Raw genomic sequence first — 15,212 nt, 5'->3', positions numbered from 1 at the left:
AATAGCCTACGTTCTTTCACATCCTAGAATGTCATAAACTCAGCATCTGGTGGACAAGTCAGTAGTTCTATACGAGGTGTCCAACCCCCCAGGGGCTTCCCTACAAGCTCCACATCCAGACCAGCTTTCCAGAAGCTCTGGAAACAACCTGGCCTGGCAGCATCTGTGGGATGTCCTTCAAAGTCAAGAGCTTCCTTGGGACCCATGACAGGGGCACTGGGAGGTGGCTATTCCCCAACCAAATGCTACAAGAAACCCACTCGGCAACAGCAAGCTGACTCTGAAAGGGGTTCGGTGGGTTTTCTGTTCGTGGTGGGGGGACGAGAGGCTTTGACCATAAAAACCCTTTGCTAAAGCCCATCGAGGACCTGGGCAAGGGGAGGGGGAATAAAAACAAAAAACAAACAAAACAAAAGCTGTGACGTCCCTTGCATGTTTCAAAAAGAGAAAGGACATGCTGCACATTGTGTGGTGTGCAGCGGAGGGAGCCAGGAGAGCCTTCTGTATTCCACATGCTGCATCTGTAACCACTCAGGCGCCCAGACTGGGGCAGTGGATGTGGTTAATCATGGGACCGTGTGCAGCCACACCGGGCTCGTGCGGGTGTCAAGAGATACGACTGCAGGCTTGGGCTATGCGTCACCTCCGAGCCCAAAGAGGCCCCAAGCTCTGGTTACAGGGGACTCTCCACCATGTGCACCAAAGCCACAAATCTCCCCACCCTGGGCCCAGGCCAATATCCTAACCTTTCAGCTAGAAGAAACAGCCACAGAAAACCATTTATGTTTCCTTAAGAAAATAAATATTTCCAAGAGGTTAAGCAAAAGTACAGGGGCTGGGCAGGGGCAGAAGTGGGGCCAACACTGTCAGCGAGCTCCGCGGCCCCTTCCTCCAGAGTCCCAGCTCGGGCGTCAGGGCCCTCGCTACGTCTGGGCGTCAGATGCTCGCAACTCCGTTTTCCCATCCTAGGGCTCCACGAGTTGCCCATTTTGTGGAGATGATGCCATGTACTCCCATACTGGCTGCGAGCCCCAGCTGGCCACAGTGCCTTGAGGTGGTCAGGGCTGGGGGCTCTGGTCAAACCAGGCGTAAATCCCTGTTTCTATTTTGACCACCAGGGAAGAAATAAGAATCAAGTTTAGAATATGTCCAGTGAAGATATCCAGTCACTGGACGGCTGCATCCTCAGGACCAGCTTTTCATCAATAAAAGGGAGTCCAAGCCCTGGGCCCCCAGTGCAGGAGAGGCAGACAGAGAAGTGTCACCTCTCAGCGCCGTCGGAAGGCCCGGGATATTCTCCAAGCGTTGGGTTCCTCGTAGCGGTTGTACAAGGGTTCAAGACGCTGCTGCTTCTTCTGCTTGCTTAGCTTGGTCGGGTCGGAGACCTTGAAGAAGGCTGGAGCAAATTCCACAAGCCACCTGGGGTCGATAGTGGTGACCTCACGCATGTACTCCTTCGTGGTCAGTACCAGCTCGTGATACACCACCCTGAGTGGGGCACAGAGATCAGGCTCAAGCCTCCCATCCAGGCTCCACTCCAGTCACCGTGGTCCCCTGTGGGCCTCAGCTGAGCTTGAGTTTTACCCTCTTAACTCCCTTGCCTGAACCCTCAGGGGACTGCAGTCTCTGTTTACGACAGCCACACCCCAGTACTGAGGAGCCTGCACACCTCTACCCACGAGAAGGCTGTCAGGAGGCTCCGGCCCTAACTGGTTAAGTGACACGAAGCCAAACACAGCCCTTCTCTGGACCTGGTTCCCTGCTCTGTGGAGCGTGAGGGTGGTTTTTCAGGCTGTCTACACAGACTCTGGGGCCCTGAAGAGGAGCCTCGGGGGCTGCCACAGGGACTGGGCAGCAAGGCTCTGCATCTCTGATCCTCCCTGCAAGGCAGCACCGCGGTTTCTTATCAGTTTGATATTAGGGTGGGTAAGAGTCCAGTTTTTTAAAAATGTTACGTAAAAAACTTGTTTAAACCACCTCATTAGACAATCTCTAAAATCCGCCTTCCCTCTCACCCCTATGATTTTATTTCTCTTTAACAGGCCGGATACTGTGCCTACTTCAGGCTTCCACTGTTCTAGAAACAGAAGCAATGTCGGAGGAGAATGTGCTGGGTTGGGTGAACACCTAAATGTAAAATGGCAGTAGAATTTACAGGTTCTTTCTGTCCACAACTGCCCCCAGACCCTGGCCCTGCCCCTGCCCACCTACCATTCTGGCTGTCTATTGAAGAGAGCACTGGAAGGGTGGATGTAGACCACCTGTTGGTCAATCAGTGTCCGGTAGCCCTCCTGAGGGTCTTTCTTGGCAGCATTCCGGAAGAATCCACTGCAGATGGCCTTTTGCACTCGGACTGTGGACTTGCCACAGGAGACCACATCCAGCTTGTGTCTAGCAGGGCAATAAATCAAGGGAAGATAAAGATGGGAGACTAGCTTGCATTCAGAGGTTCTGTCTTCCAGAATGATGGTGCCCAACACCCCCACCGTGGGTCCCCAGAGTCTGGGGTTCCCCTCTGGAAGAGGTACCTAAAGGTACCACAGGCACAGCTCCACAGTGGGCAAGATGGATACAGTAAGAGCCAGAGATCTTATTCAATTCTACCAGTAATGTCCCAGAGGCCTGTAAACTAAGCATTTTTCAACAACTAATAAGTCAACCTCTTAGGAACTTTCTGAAGTGATTCTCAGCTGCACCCTTGCTTGGAGAGAGGTATAACAAAGATGGAAAAGCTGGAGGAAAAAGCTTATGTGAGGAGCCTGTAACTTCTCTCGGGTGCATTTAGAGATCAACAGACATGACGGTCAAGCAGGTTGAATTCACACATGGGGAAAAGTCGCCAGATGGTACCTGTCCATTATGCCTAACATCTGCTTGCGAATATCCTGGGCCCGACGCAGCGAACGAGCCTGGATGAAGTTCTCATAGCACCAGGGGTTGGAGAACTTGTTGTTCTTCCAGGAGTTGTACACAGCCAGCAGGGTGAGGTGGTCCCCTTCGGTCTGGTGGAATTTAGCTTTCTTTTGATCTGCAAGGGCTTGTTTATCCTGCCAAGAAGTGGGATAGAGGATCGTTTTCTGTCCGACAGCTACTAAGTAATCACCCAGCAGTTCCAGGGAGCCCTATGTGACCCTCTCAAGTGTCCACTGTGAGCACTTCAGTGGCAACAGGCTGATTTTACCCAACTTCGCCACACCCCTACCTGAATTTGAGTCTGAACTCCCTACCTTGGGCCTGTAGAAGACATTCTGCACAGACAGCATGGACACAATGGTCAGCATTTCCTCACTGCAGCCCAGATGCACAGACATGATCAGCATTTTGCACAGCATTGGCTCCAGAGGGAATTCTGCCATCTAGAGGGAGAAGAAGAAACTACAGTTGCCCTGGGGAAAACCCGTCGGTACTTGCCGGCATCAGACACTGATGGTCCGAGTGGGCAACAGACCACAGGACATTGACTCAAGCATGATGATGTGAGTTGCCTCTCTCTATCAGAAGAATGTTGTTTTTTAATTTCCCAAATAAACCTCAACGAAATGTATGTGACCAAAGACATAACTACTGTCGGGACAGACGGGAATTTTGCAGACATCTTTTAAAATTTAGACTCGATAACATATCCTGAAGAGGGGTACCTGGGTGGCTTAGTCGGTTGAGCCTCCAACTCTTGACTTCAGTTCAGGTTATGATGCCACAGTTATGGGATCAAGCCCTGTGTTGGCCTCTGCACTGAGCATGGGGCCTGCTTAAGATTTTCTCTCTCTCTCTCTCTCTCTCTCTCTCTCTCTCTCCTTCTTCCCCTCTTCCCACTCACATGCATGCACATACACTCCTCCCCCAAAATAAAAGCAAATTGTTTTAATTTTAAAAATATATACATATATATACATCCTGAAGTAAAACTGTGGATAGAATTCCTTTTTCTGTAAAGAAGAAATAGTTTTAAGTAACAGTGGAAAATCCAATTTAAAAATGGGCATCTGGAATTCTCCTCAAAGTTTATCCAGGGCCCCAGAGTTTGATTTTGCACAGAATAAAGAGTATGGAAGGCTGGCCAGGGAATCTCCCTAGAAGGACCAGAAGTTAAGTCTGTCTCCTACCCTGCGGCCCAGGCGAGTAAGCAGGCCCTCATCATCCAAGGCCCCCAGTGTGTACAGTTGCTCCATGGCTGTGATCAAGGTTTCCATCGGAGGGGCATCCATGAAGTCAAAGGACAGCAGGTCATTGATGCCCATGGCCTAGAAAAGAAGGAAAGAAAGTGTGTGATGGGAGGGTCACCCCTGCCAGTGTTAACGTGGAAGGAGAGTACTTGTCTACTTCTTTCCAGTTTCTTCTATTGCAAGTAGGAAGTCATCCTCAAGATTAGCAGTCACCCCCACGGCTGAACCACATAAAACTCAGACCGATAGAAAGCGTATATGTTCTCAGGAAACTTTTTTTTTTTTAATGTTTATTTGTTTTTGAGAGAGAGCACGAGTGGCAGAGGGGCAGAAAGAGAGGGAGACACAGAATCTGAAGCAACTCCAGGCTCTGAGTTGTCAGCACAGAGCCCAACACGGGGCTTGAACTCACAAACTGTGAGATCGTGACCTAAGCCACAGTCAGACACTTAACTGACTGAGCCACTCAGGCGCTCCTCTCGGGAGACTTTTAAAACCACTTCTTCAGGGCGCCTGGGTGGTTCAGTTGGTTAAGCGTCCGTCTCTTGATCTTGGCTCAGATCATGATCTCACAGCTCGTGGGATTGAGCCCCACATCAGGCTCTGCACTGACAGCGTGGGGCCTGCTTGGGATTCTCTCTCTCCCTCTCTCTCTTTCCGCCCCTCTCCCACTAGCGCCTATACACACATACGTGCTCTGTCATTCTCTCTAAATATAAAAACTTAAAAAATAAAATAAAATAAAAATAAAAACCACTCCTTCAAAGTAAATGTAAATACAACTCAACGACAAAAAGAAGACAACTTACAAATGGGCAGGGGCACCTGGGCGGCTCAGTCAGTTAAGGATCTGACTCTTGACTTCGGCTCAAGGCATGATCTCACAGTTTGTGAGTTCGAGCCCCATGTCGGGCTATGTGCTGATAGTGTGGAGACTGTCTGGGATTCTCTCTCTCTTTCTCTCTGACCCTCCCTTGCTCACGTGCTCTCTCAAAATTAACTAAACTTAAAAAAATATATAATATATATAAACACACACAAACGTACACATACATACATACACACACACACACACACACACACACACACATACATACACACACACACACACATATATATACATGTATTTTTCCCCCTAAAGTTACTGGAAGATGATTTTCAAAAAAAGGGGGGGGGGCAAAGGATTTGAAGAGACATTTCCCCACAGAGGTTACAAAAATGGCCAAAAAGCACATGAAAATATGCTCGACATAACTGGTAATTAGGGAAATGCAAATCAAAAGCACAACGAGATGCCATTTCACACCCACTAGGATGGCTAGAATCGGGAAAAGAACAGAACAAGTGTTGGCAAGGATGTAGAAAAATCAGGACGCTCATACATTGCCAGTGACAACGCAAAAACAGTGCTGCCGCTGTGAAAAACAGTTTGATGATTTCTCAGTAAGTTAAACATAGGATCACCATATGATCCAGCAACTCCCACTTCCAGATATGCCCAAAAGAAAGGAGGGACACAAGCAGACACTTGTACGCTAATTTTCACAGCAGTACTATTCACAATAGCCAAAAGGTAGAAACCACCCAAATATCCATCAACAGATGAATGGATAAACAAGACATACACGATGGAATAGTATTCACCCTTAAAAAGGAATGAAATTCTAACACATGCTCCAACATAATGAGCCTTGAAAACACTATGCTAAGCAAAATAGCCCAGACACAAAAGGACAAATACTGCATGATTCCATTTACATGGAAATTAAGTTCACAGAGACCAGAAAGTGGAATAATGGTTACCAGGGGCTGGAGGGAGCAAAGAAGGGATGGTTTAGTTTACGGGGTACAAAGTCTCTGTCTGGAATGAAGAAAAAGTCCTGGGAACGGACAGTGGTGATGGCTGCACAGCACTGTGAATGTACTGAACGCCACTGAACTGTATATCTTAAAAAGGTTAAAAGGGTAATGTGCTGTGTATTTTACCACAATTTAAAAAAGAAAAAAAAAAAAAAACAGCACACCAGCTTCTCCTGTCTCTTGCATACATAATTACTACTGTGCATCCAGGAAGTGCCTCATACCCTGTCAGGCTATGAGGATGACTAAGGTATGGTCCCAGTTCTCGAAGAGTTCACAATGGAAAACACAGACACAAAACCACAATAACAGTGCAATCGGCGTGCCTTGCAGAGTAGGCATTCAATACATTTGTTAGCTAATCTGATGAATCAAAGAAACAAATGAATGATGCATTATCCCAGGGTATATAAGGGGGATGTGGTAGGACCTAAGCCTTCTGTTTCTCTCCCCTAACGTGACTGTGACCATAAACACAGCAGGTGTTCAATAAATGCTTATTGTATGAATAACAACTACAAGGAATTATGCTAGCAATCAGTAAGCACTATGCCAAGGGCCTTTACCTGTATTATCTTTTATTTTCACAACAGATACTATTAATAGCTCACTTTTGGAAAGGAGAATGTAGAACAGAGGGCTGAGCAGATAAATTTGCCAAGGACTCAGAGCTCGGAGCAGAAGTTTGAGCCACAGATGCCGCTCTGTTCTCACTCCAGAGACCGAACCGGGGTTTTTTCCTGAAGCTCTGGTTTAGTCTCTCTTATACCAAATGAATAATAAATTACAACAGAGCACTCTGCACCAGTAGAGTGCCAGGGCCCCAGGGCAGCATCAGTGTCAGGGGGTGGGGATGCCATCATCTGGGAAATTATTCATGCAGCTCCCCCTGCCAAAAGAAAATGAGGGTCCTCGCTGGGGACTCAGAGAGGAAGAGCAATGATTCAGAATGAAAACCAAGCTCCCAGAGGGTCAGTCTGAAACCTGTACTGACAGTTCCCTTGCAAAGTTTTTGGACGGGGAGTTCTGCTCCCATTCTAAAAGAAGAGAATTGGACGAGGGTTGAAGGAAGTGTGCCTGTCCACAGTTTGGCACTAATTAGATTTTTCTAATATCCTTTTAGAAAACGCTAACTAAAATCTTTTATAACCAAGTATCCTGCTGGTCGTTAAGGTAAGAAAAAACCGTGTGCTCACAGCAGACATGGCAACTTAGCCCCAGACCCACAGTGGAGAGGCTGTTATCACAGCCGTTTGCATTCCTTTCAAAGGGACTGGTTCCAGGAGGTTACTAAAGTATTTAACGAGGTTCGTAAAACTGACATTCATTTACTATGGACGTAGGATTGGACTATTCCACCAACCCATTCTAACAAGACAGTGATTTCTACCTTGAGAGAGAGCACTGTGCTCGCCAGGTTGGTCCTCTGGATTTCCGGCACATTGGTGGTCAGCATTTCATCTCGGTAGGCACGTTCTGTGTACAGCCTGTAACACTTCCCTGGGCCCGTTCTCCCGGCTCTGCCAGCTCGCTGCTTTGCCTGAGCCTAGAGGGGCGGGCATATAAAAGTATCATATCTGTAAAACGTTGCTGAACGGCTTTACCCAGGAAATCTGCTAAAGGGCGGGGGACACTTAGCAACCGGCAAAAATCCGAAGTGGGGTTTTTCACTTCCTTTAGGACCATTTCCGAGACTATCAATGCTCTTATCATTCCCTAAAACTCAGCATTTCAGGAAAGTTTGTTCAAGTGAGGCAAATACAAGCAATGCGAATGGAAGAAATATAAAGATCCCAGAAATACACATTCAAAATAGTGTGGCACAATAGAAAAAGCATAACATGAAAAACACCATCCCCACACTTGTGGCCAAAAATGTAAATGAACTAAAGAAATGTAACGTTAACCATAACAATGATGACTCTTGTAGCCATTTTAAAAATCAGGTTGGGACTCTCAATGACAGAAGGAAATGTTCATGCATATAAGTGAAAAAGCAAGTTATAAAATAATACTAATTTTGTATTAAAAAAACAAAAAACTAGCAAAAGGAAAAAATTGCCCTAAAACTGAGGCTAACTCTGATGGTAGGCTTGCAGACAGGTTCTATTTTCTATACTTTCGCAAATATCTGATGTTGAACATGTTTTATACCTTAATAATGAAGAAAATTAAATATTTAAACAAAAAATGCACAAAACTGCACACTTAGTAGGCTACTAGACTTGCAAACAAGCAACAAACATAAAAAAAGACGGGCAAGGGGCGCCTGGGTGGCTCAGTCGGTTGAGCGTCTGACTTTGGCTCAGGTCACGATCTCGCGGTTGGTGAGTTCGAGCCCCGCCATCGGGCTCTGTGCCGACGGCTTGGAGCCTGGAGCCTGCGTCAGATTCTGTGTCTCCTTCTCTCTCTGCCCCTCCCCTGTTTGTGCTCTGTCTTTCTCTGTCTCTCAAAAATGAATAAAGGTAAAAAAAAATAAAAATAAAAAAGATGGGCAAGAAAAACATCAAAATGATGACAGTTGGTGGTAGTAGGATTATGGATAATTTAAAGATTTTTCTCCTATTTCCCCCAAATAATGTAATACTTCTCCGCACTATTTAAGGGAAAGGAGCACTAATTTTTAAATTAAAAAGATATACAGGTAGGGGCACCTGGGTGACTCAGTCAGTTAAGCATCCAACTTCAGCTCAGGCCATAATCTCACGATTCGTGGGCTCGAGCCCCGCGTTGGGCTCTGTGCTGACAGCTCACAGCCTGAAGCCTGCTTCAGATTCTGTGTCTCCCTCTCTCTCTGCCCGTCCCCTGCTCCTGCTCTATGTCTCTCAAAAATGAATAAACATTAAAAAAAAAATTACAAAAAATAAAAAATAACCACAGGTTGCTAGGAAACAGTGAATAGCAATCTGAAGAGGGCTATTTGCTGACAAAACCATCTGTCTTACGACAAACGGTATCGGGATTGGGGCACCTGGGTGGTTAAGCATCCAACTTTGGATTTTGGCTCAGGTCATGATCTCACAGTTCATGAGTTTGGGCCCTTCATCAGGCTCTGCACTGACAGTGCAGAGCTTGCTTGGGATTCTCTCTCTCTCCTTCTCTCGCTCTGCCCTTCCCCCGCCCTCAAAATAAGTGAACTTTCAAAACAAAACAAAACAAAACAAAACAAAACAAAACCAAAAAAATGGTTATCAGGATTTTACAAATTCCTATGCCAGCCCCAAACCAAAGGATACAGTAGAAGTCTCTAACCACACCAAGGCAGGCAGCAATGGCACACACTGGCGGACTCCACAGCATTCTACAGATGTCTCTCCAAATCAGAGAGGCCAAGTACAGCTAATTTCTCAATCACTGCGAGTTGCACCCACCACGCAGGGGCCAGACTACCCCGGTTCCAATCCTGGCTCCCCCCAGCTGTGTGACCTTAGGCAAGTCACTTAACCCCTCTGTGCCTCATGCTCATCTGTGAAATGAGGGTAATAACACCACCTACCACCGAGGATGGATGCGAGAATGCAATGAGTTCGTGTATGTACAAGTACCTCGCGCCTGGCACTTACTAAGTACTCTACAAGTGGTAGCTACTATTACCTTAAGCTCAAAGTGAAAATAGCCTCATGATTTTTATGGATGACGAAAATCATACGTGCCTCTTATAAAATATTAAGAAAATACGTAGAAGCATAAAGAAAAACAATGCATTTCACCCCCCTCAACACGGTAACCAGCAGCTCCACCGACAGATAACCCCGACGACCGTGTTGACCACGTGCTTTCAGTCCCAGGCACGCTCATGCACACTGTATACCCGCGTGCGCCATTTATTTTTAAACAAAAGTTGGATTCCACTGCTCATGCTACGTTTCAGCTCACTGTTTTCAAAAAACATATCACAATTATATGCTGATGTCATGAAACATAGATGCGCACCACCCTGTTAACGCCACACAACATTCTATGGCGTGGATATACCATCTTTTATTCAACGACTTTCCTTTTGGAGTTCAGCTAGAATTTTCCCAGGTTTCCTTTCATATAAATAATGCTTCAGTGAACATCCTTTTCCCTTACTCAGACATGCGCTCAGTCACTACTAAACTTTGAGATGTACTCCTGGAAGTGGAACTCTTTTGTCCAAAGAATGAACTTTTCAATGTTGGATACGCTGTAGCCAAAATGCCCTCAAAAAGGCGGACCAGGTTATTCATTTTTAAAAATAATTTGAGTAGGAAATGATTCCATAATAACCAAAGAAACACATTAACATCTCATGCATTATTACTATCTCAGATGTCTGCGGCTAAGCACGGTATTTTTAAAAATACGTTCTTTTATATTTTTATAATCTAGAGTGCTAGGTTAAACTTTTTTTTAATTTCACATTTGACGAGGCTTTTTAATATCAAAACACTACCCTGAAGATTAAACACAAACAACACAAAAACGTCCCTTATCTCACAAAAGCCCCTAGTACCTTAAAGGTTCATCTTTGAAAACAATGAAGTTCAAAATACAAAATCATAAAAAATTTTCAGAGAAGCCTCAAAGAGGATTTTCAGGACCACTGTGGGTAGACGCTGCCATACCTGAGAGATTGGAGTGACCACGAGCTGGTCGATGCCAGTCTTGGAATTGTAAACTTTCTGCTTCACAAACCCAGGGTCCACCACATAGTAGATGCCGTCAATGGTCAGCGAGGTCTCTGCGATGTTGGTGGCAATCACGACCTGCAGACAAGAGAGACACAGCTGGAGTGAGCTGCCCAGACTCAGCCCTGAGGTGTGACACAGGACGTCTGACCCCAGACATCTTCCTGAAGGACTGTGCAGCGATCTCCCTCTCTAGGTGACTAGCTGGCACTTATTCCGTTTGGCTTCATCTTAAGGGTCAAGTTGGGGACGGGGTGGTACCTGAGAGGAGAAGTGGAAGAGGAGAAAGCAAAAGCCAATGAAAGCCAATTTCATTTGGTGCAAATGGCTACATATCTCATTTTCTAGATCCAATGTTGATTACTACAATTTTAATTTTCTCGCACCCTGGGAAAGCAGAGATTTCCTGGCATCACATGTGCCAGTGCAAAATGAGATTTTTCTTCCCCCGTGGGGACATCTGGACTACAAAATGGGCTGTTTGTGTATGTGGAACAAGAGAGAGATTTTTTTTTTTCCCTGATCATAAAATGAACGAGGCGGCAGAGGAATTTCACGGTTTGTGTGTATGCAGCAGTACGCGTGATCTAGAAGATTATTGGTCTCGGCTTGGCACTGCCACTGTTCTTCCACAGAGGTTCAGCTAATAAACCACAATTGCTTGGAAAAATCATTGCAAGGAAGCACCAGAACATCCCACGTCATGCCAGCATCTCACTGGCCCTGAAAGGCTTCCACCTGCCACATAGCTGCAGAGCCCTCTTCCAAAGAAGTCCGATCATCACCAACAGAACAGAGGAGGAATCGGCGTCTTTCCACCGCCCCCCAAACCTGCTCCTCCTCCGTCTTTCCCTCCTCAGCACCATCTCCCGTCCAGCTGTCCAAGCCAGAAAGCTGGGAGTCATTCTTGACTTCTCCCCGCCCTTCACCCCTACACCTCCAGGCACCCACTAGGTCTTGTCCACTCTAACTCTTCAATGTTATTCAAATCCATCTGTCTTCCATTCCTAGGAATATACTCAAGAGAAGTGAAAACATATGCCTGCACAGAAACTTGTAAACAAACGCTCCTAGCAGCATTGTTCACAATACCTAAAATGTGGAAACAACCCAAATGTCCAACAGCTGAGGAACGGGTAAACAAAATGTGGTACGTCCACTCTGTGGATGTAGAATATCATTCTACGACAGAATATTATTCGGCAAAAAAAAAAAAAAAAAAAAATGAAGTCCTGACACATGCAACATCATGGATGGAGCTTGAAAATATGCTGAGTGAAAGAAGCCAGTCACCAAGGATCACATATTACATTATTGCATTTATATGAAGTGTCCAGAATAAGCAACTCCAGAAAATAGATTAGTGGTTTCCAGGGGCTGAGCAGAAGGGGAATGGCGGAGGGGGGGGAGCGGTGACTGTTAAAGGGTACAGGGTTTCTTCTGGAGGTCATGAAATTATTCTAAAATCAACTGTACTAATTAATGGTTAATTACTATTAATGGTAATTAATGGTCAAACAATTCTGTGAATATACTAAAAGTCACTGAATTCTGTTTTAAAGAGGTGAATTGTATTTATATCTATCTTAGTAAAACTGTTATTTGAAAAAGTCCACCTGCCTCCTCTCTCCCGTCTCACGTGCACAGCAGTTAGCTCCAGCCATGAACTACGAACTACGCAGCCCCTGAAAGGCTCTGCACGCTCTTGCCCCTGGGCTACCACAGGCTGTCCTCTCGTGTCCTGCTGTCCTTCTTGCCTATGTAAGCAGCCACGTGCTCTTCAGGACTAGCTTAGATCCTCACCTCTTCTAAGAATTCTGGGTCAGGGGCTCCCCCTCTGGGTACACAGAGCCCCAGCAGCTCTTTCACACCATATGTTAAAGGCCTGTCTCTCAGTAGATGCCCCATGGCAGATAGAGGCCTGGCCTCCCGCCCCGGCGTGTACCCCAAAGCCTGACAGACGCTTCAAAGATACTTGCTGAATGAAGGAGAGGAAGAGGAGCAGGGGCCGCATATAAGATCCTCATTCCTTAACAGATTGGTCGGACTATTTTCTAAGACATAAAAAAACAAGGCTCGCATACACCCGAAGCAATCCCCATCAGGGCCAGGTGCACACCCCACGTGGTTTCAGAGCATGCGGGCGCTTCCCGTCTGCCCAGCGTTACCTTTCTGCTGCCAGGCGGGGCCGGGTCAAAGATTCGGGTCTGCATCTCACTGGGGAGAGCAGAGTACACGGGCAGGATGATCAGCTCCGGGACATCCGGTCCCAGGGATTTCATTCTCTCGTACAGGATCTCGCACGCGGTATCGATCTCCTCCTGACCAGTCAGGAAGACGAGGATGTCACCTAAGAAGAGAACGTTTACTTCCTGTGTGTATGTTCCACACGAAAGCCACGGTGACATTAAAAGAACGCCCAATGATGGAAAACACGCTCCTATTCTGACCTCTAAGAAACCAAGAGGTTTTCATCTGTCCATGTTTATTCTGGTTTTTCATTTTTTCTCATTTTTCATTTTTTAAAATTTGTGTCCAGGTTTCACATTATTGTTTAGACCTTTACCACCACTTCAAACATGCAAGACTTGGGCTTGCAGAGAGACCAATATTTAAAAGACATTTTTTAAAAGATGAGAAAAAAAGCTACCTGCATTAGGACTTTTGGCCCATGAGGAAAAAAATTCTCTTTCCTCCTACCTGGTGGTTCTGTTAAGTGGATCTGCATGACAGTGATCAAGCTGGCATCTAGATAATCTGTCTCAGGTTCCTTTGTGTACAGTATTTCCACTGGATATGTTCGACCTGGGATGGTGAAGATGGGAGCTTCATAGAAGTACTGAGAAAACTTCACTGCATCCAATGTGGCTGAGGTGACAATCAGCTTCATGTCCTGCCGTTTCTGAACCGTCTAAAGAGAAGTGCAGTGTGGCTTCACTAAGAAGGACTAACCAGTAAGGCACAGGTACTCAAATCCAATTCCCAGGATTCAGTCCCCAACAGGTACAAGAAGGGTCGCCAAAGAGCACCTAGTTACCTTCTTCAACAATCCAAAGAGCACGTCAGTGTGAATTGTTCTCTCGTGCGCCTCATCCAGCATGATGATTGCATACTGTGTGAGGTCCGGATCAATCAGGCACTCTCGGAGCAACATCCCATCTGTCATGTACTTGATGACTGTTTCTGGGCTGGTGCAGTCCTCAAACCGAATGGTGTAGCCCACCTAAAGCAGAACCAAAGCTGAAAACCTAGACACAAATCTCTCCTTTCTGCAATTCCCAACCAAGACTGCAGCCCAGTTAGACTGTTACCTGAAATCTTAGGTAAGAATCTGAGCAAGATGTGCAGTGACTTCCTCTTAGTAAAATCTGCCTTGGACTTGACCCTGAACACATCAATGACGACAACCCTCTCCCCCTCAGGAGAAACCTGAAGAAAGGTAGTACTATTCCCATTTTATAGGTGGAGATGTGGGCCTTTCCACACTTTCTTTAGGCATTTCCAAAACAACTTCAGTACCCATTTACCTCCTGGCCTAAGCAACAACCAAACTCCTCCGACACTCTTTTGGCCACCGACATGGCTGCTACTCTTCGGGGCTGGGTACATCCAATCTTGCCCCGGGAAGTGTAGCCTGCCTCTGCCAGGTATTGGGTGATCTGCGTTGTCTTCCCAGATCCTGTCTCTCCAATAACAATCAGGATTTGATTGTCATGAACAGCCTGAAATTAACAGAATATAAATAAATACAGTCATTAAAATCTCCCACGTTACTCTGGAGGAAAATAATATTTACGTTCCAACACTAAAGGGGGATCGATAATATACATATGGTGAGATTACAGAGTTAAAATTATTTTTAATCACACATAAAAAATATTAATGGTGGTTTTCTATGGGCAAGGCTCTTTCTTATTTTAACTGCATGTATAACTTAAAAACTTGAAACTTTATGGGTATTCTTTAAATGACTCGATTCTATTTTTTAAAAATTTTATTCGCTTTCTTTTTAAATTTTTTTTAATGTTTTTATTTATTTTTGAGAGAGAGAGAGAGAGCATGAGCAGGGGAGGGGCAGAGAGAGGGGGAGACACAGAATCTGAAGCAGGCTCCAGGCTCTGAGCTGTCAGCACAGAGCCCGATGTGGGGCTCGAACTCACGGAGTGTGAGATCATGACCTGAGCTGAAGTCGGACGCTCAACCGACTGAGCCACCCAGGCGCCCCTTGTTCATTTTCTTAAATTTATAAAAACATAAAGGCAATACTAAAAGCATAAGCTACCACCCAGGTATCTCTGATTGTACATATTTTTTTTAAGTACTACATCCACATGGTTAAAGAATTCAACAGTAAATAAAATAGGCATATAACGTGTTCCATTCCACTGCCAAATCTCCATACCCCAAAAGTCATCTTATTTCTACACCGTTTATAACAGCAAAGGATTGCCATCAACCTATATGTCTATTAATACAGGACTAGTTAAATAAGGACTAGTTAAATAAGCCAGAGCACATCCACATAACAAACCACCAC

At 45.6% G+C, this 15,212-nt stretch overlaps 1 protein-coding gene across 1 annotated transcript in view; it reads right to left on the bottom strand.

Annotated features, from left to right (window-relative positions):
• Window positions 1-779: 779 nt before the first annotated feature.
• The window catches only part of DHX8 (DEAH-box helicase 8), a 32,891-nt gene continuing 18,458 nt past the window's right edge, over window positions 780-15,212 (bottom strand). Inside the window, exons 13-23 of the mRNA XM_043584618.1 lie at window positions 14,203-14,397; window positions 13,713-13,898; window positions 13,376-13,586; window positions 12,844-13,025; window positions 10,613-10,753; window positions 7,414-7,569; window positions 4,104-4,241; window positions 3,228-3,356; window positions 2,851-3,047; window positions 2,212-2,391; window positions 780-1,488 (exon numbers count right to left, since the gene is read on the bottom strand). Coding sequence (XP_043440553.1) covers window positions 1,269-1,488; window positions 2,212-2,391; window positions 2,851-3,047; window positions 3,228-3,356; window positions 4,104-4,241; window positions 7,414-7,569; window positions 10,613-10,753; window positions 12,844-13,025; window positions 13,376-13,586; window positions 13,713-13,898; window positions 14,203-14,397 — 1,935 coding nt within the window. The 3' untranslated portion in view covers window positions 780-1,268. The remainder of the gene's footprint in view (window positions 1,489-2,211; window positions 2,392-2,850; window positions 3,048-3,227; window positions 3,357-4,103; window positions 4,242-7,413; window positions 7,570-10,612; window positions 10,754-12,843; window positions 13,026-13,375; window positions 13,587-13,712; window positions 13,899-14,202; window positions 14,398-15,212) is intronic.

This window comes from Prionailurus bengalensis, chromosome E1 (genome assembly GCF_016509475.1).
Source record: "Prionailurus bengalensis isolate Pbe53 chromosome E1, Fcat_Pben_1.1_paternal_pri, whole genome shotgun sequence".
Taxonomy (NCBI): Eukaryota; Metazoa; Chordata; class Mammalia; order Carnivora; family Felidae; genus Prionailurus; species Prionailurus bengalensis.
Note: the sequence above shows the minus strand (reverse complement) of the source record. Positions and strands in the feature narration are given on the sequence as shown.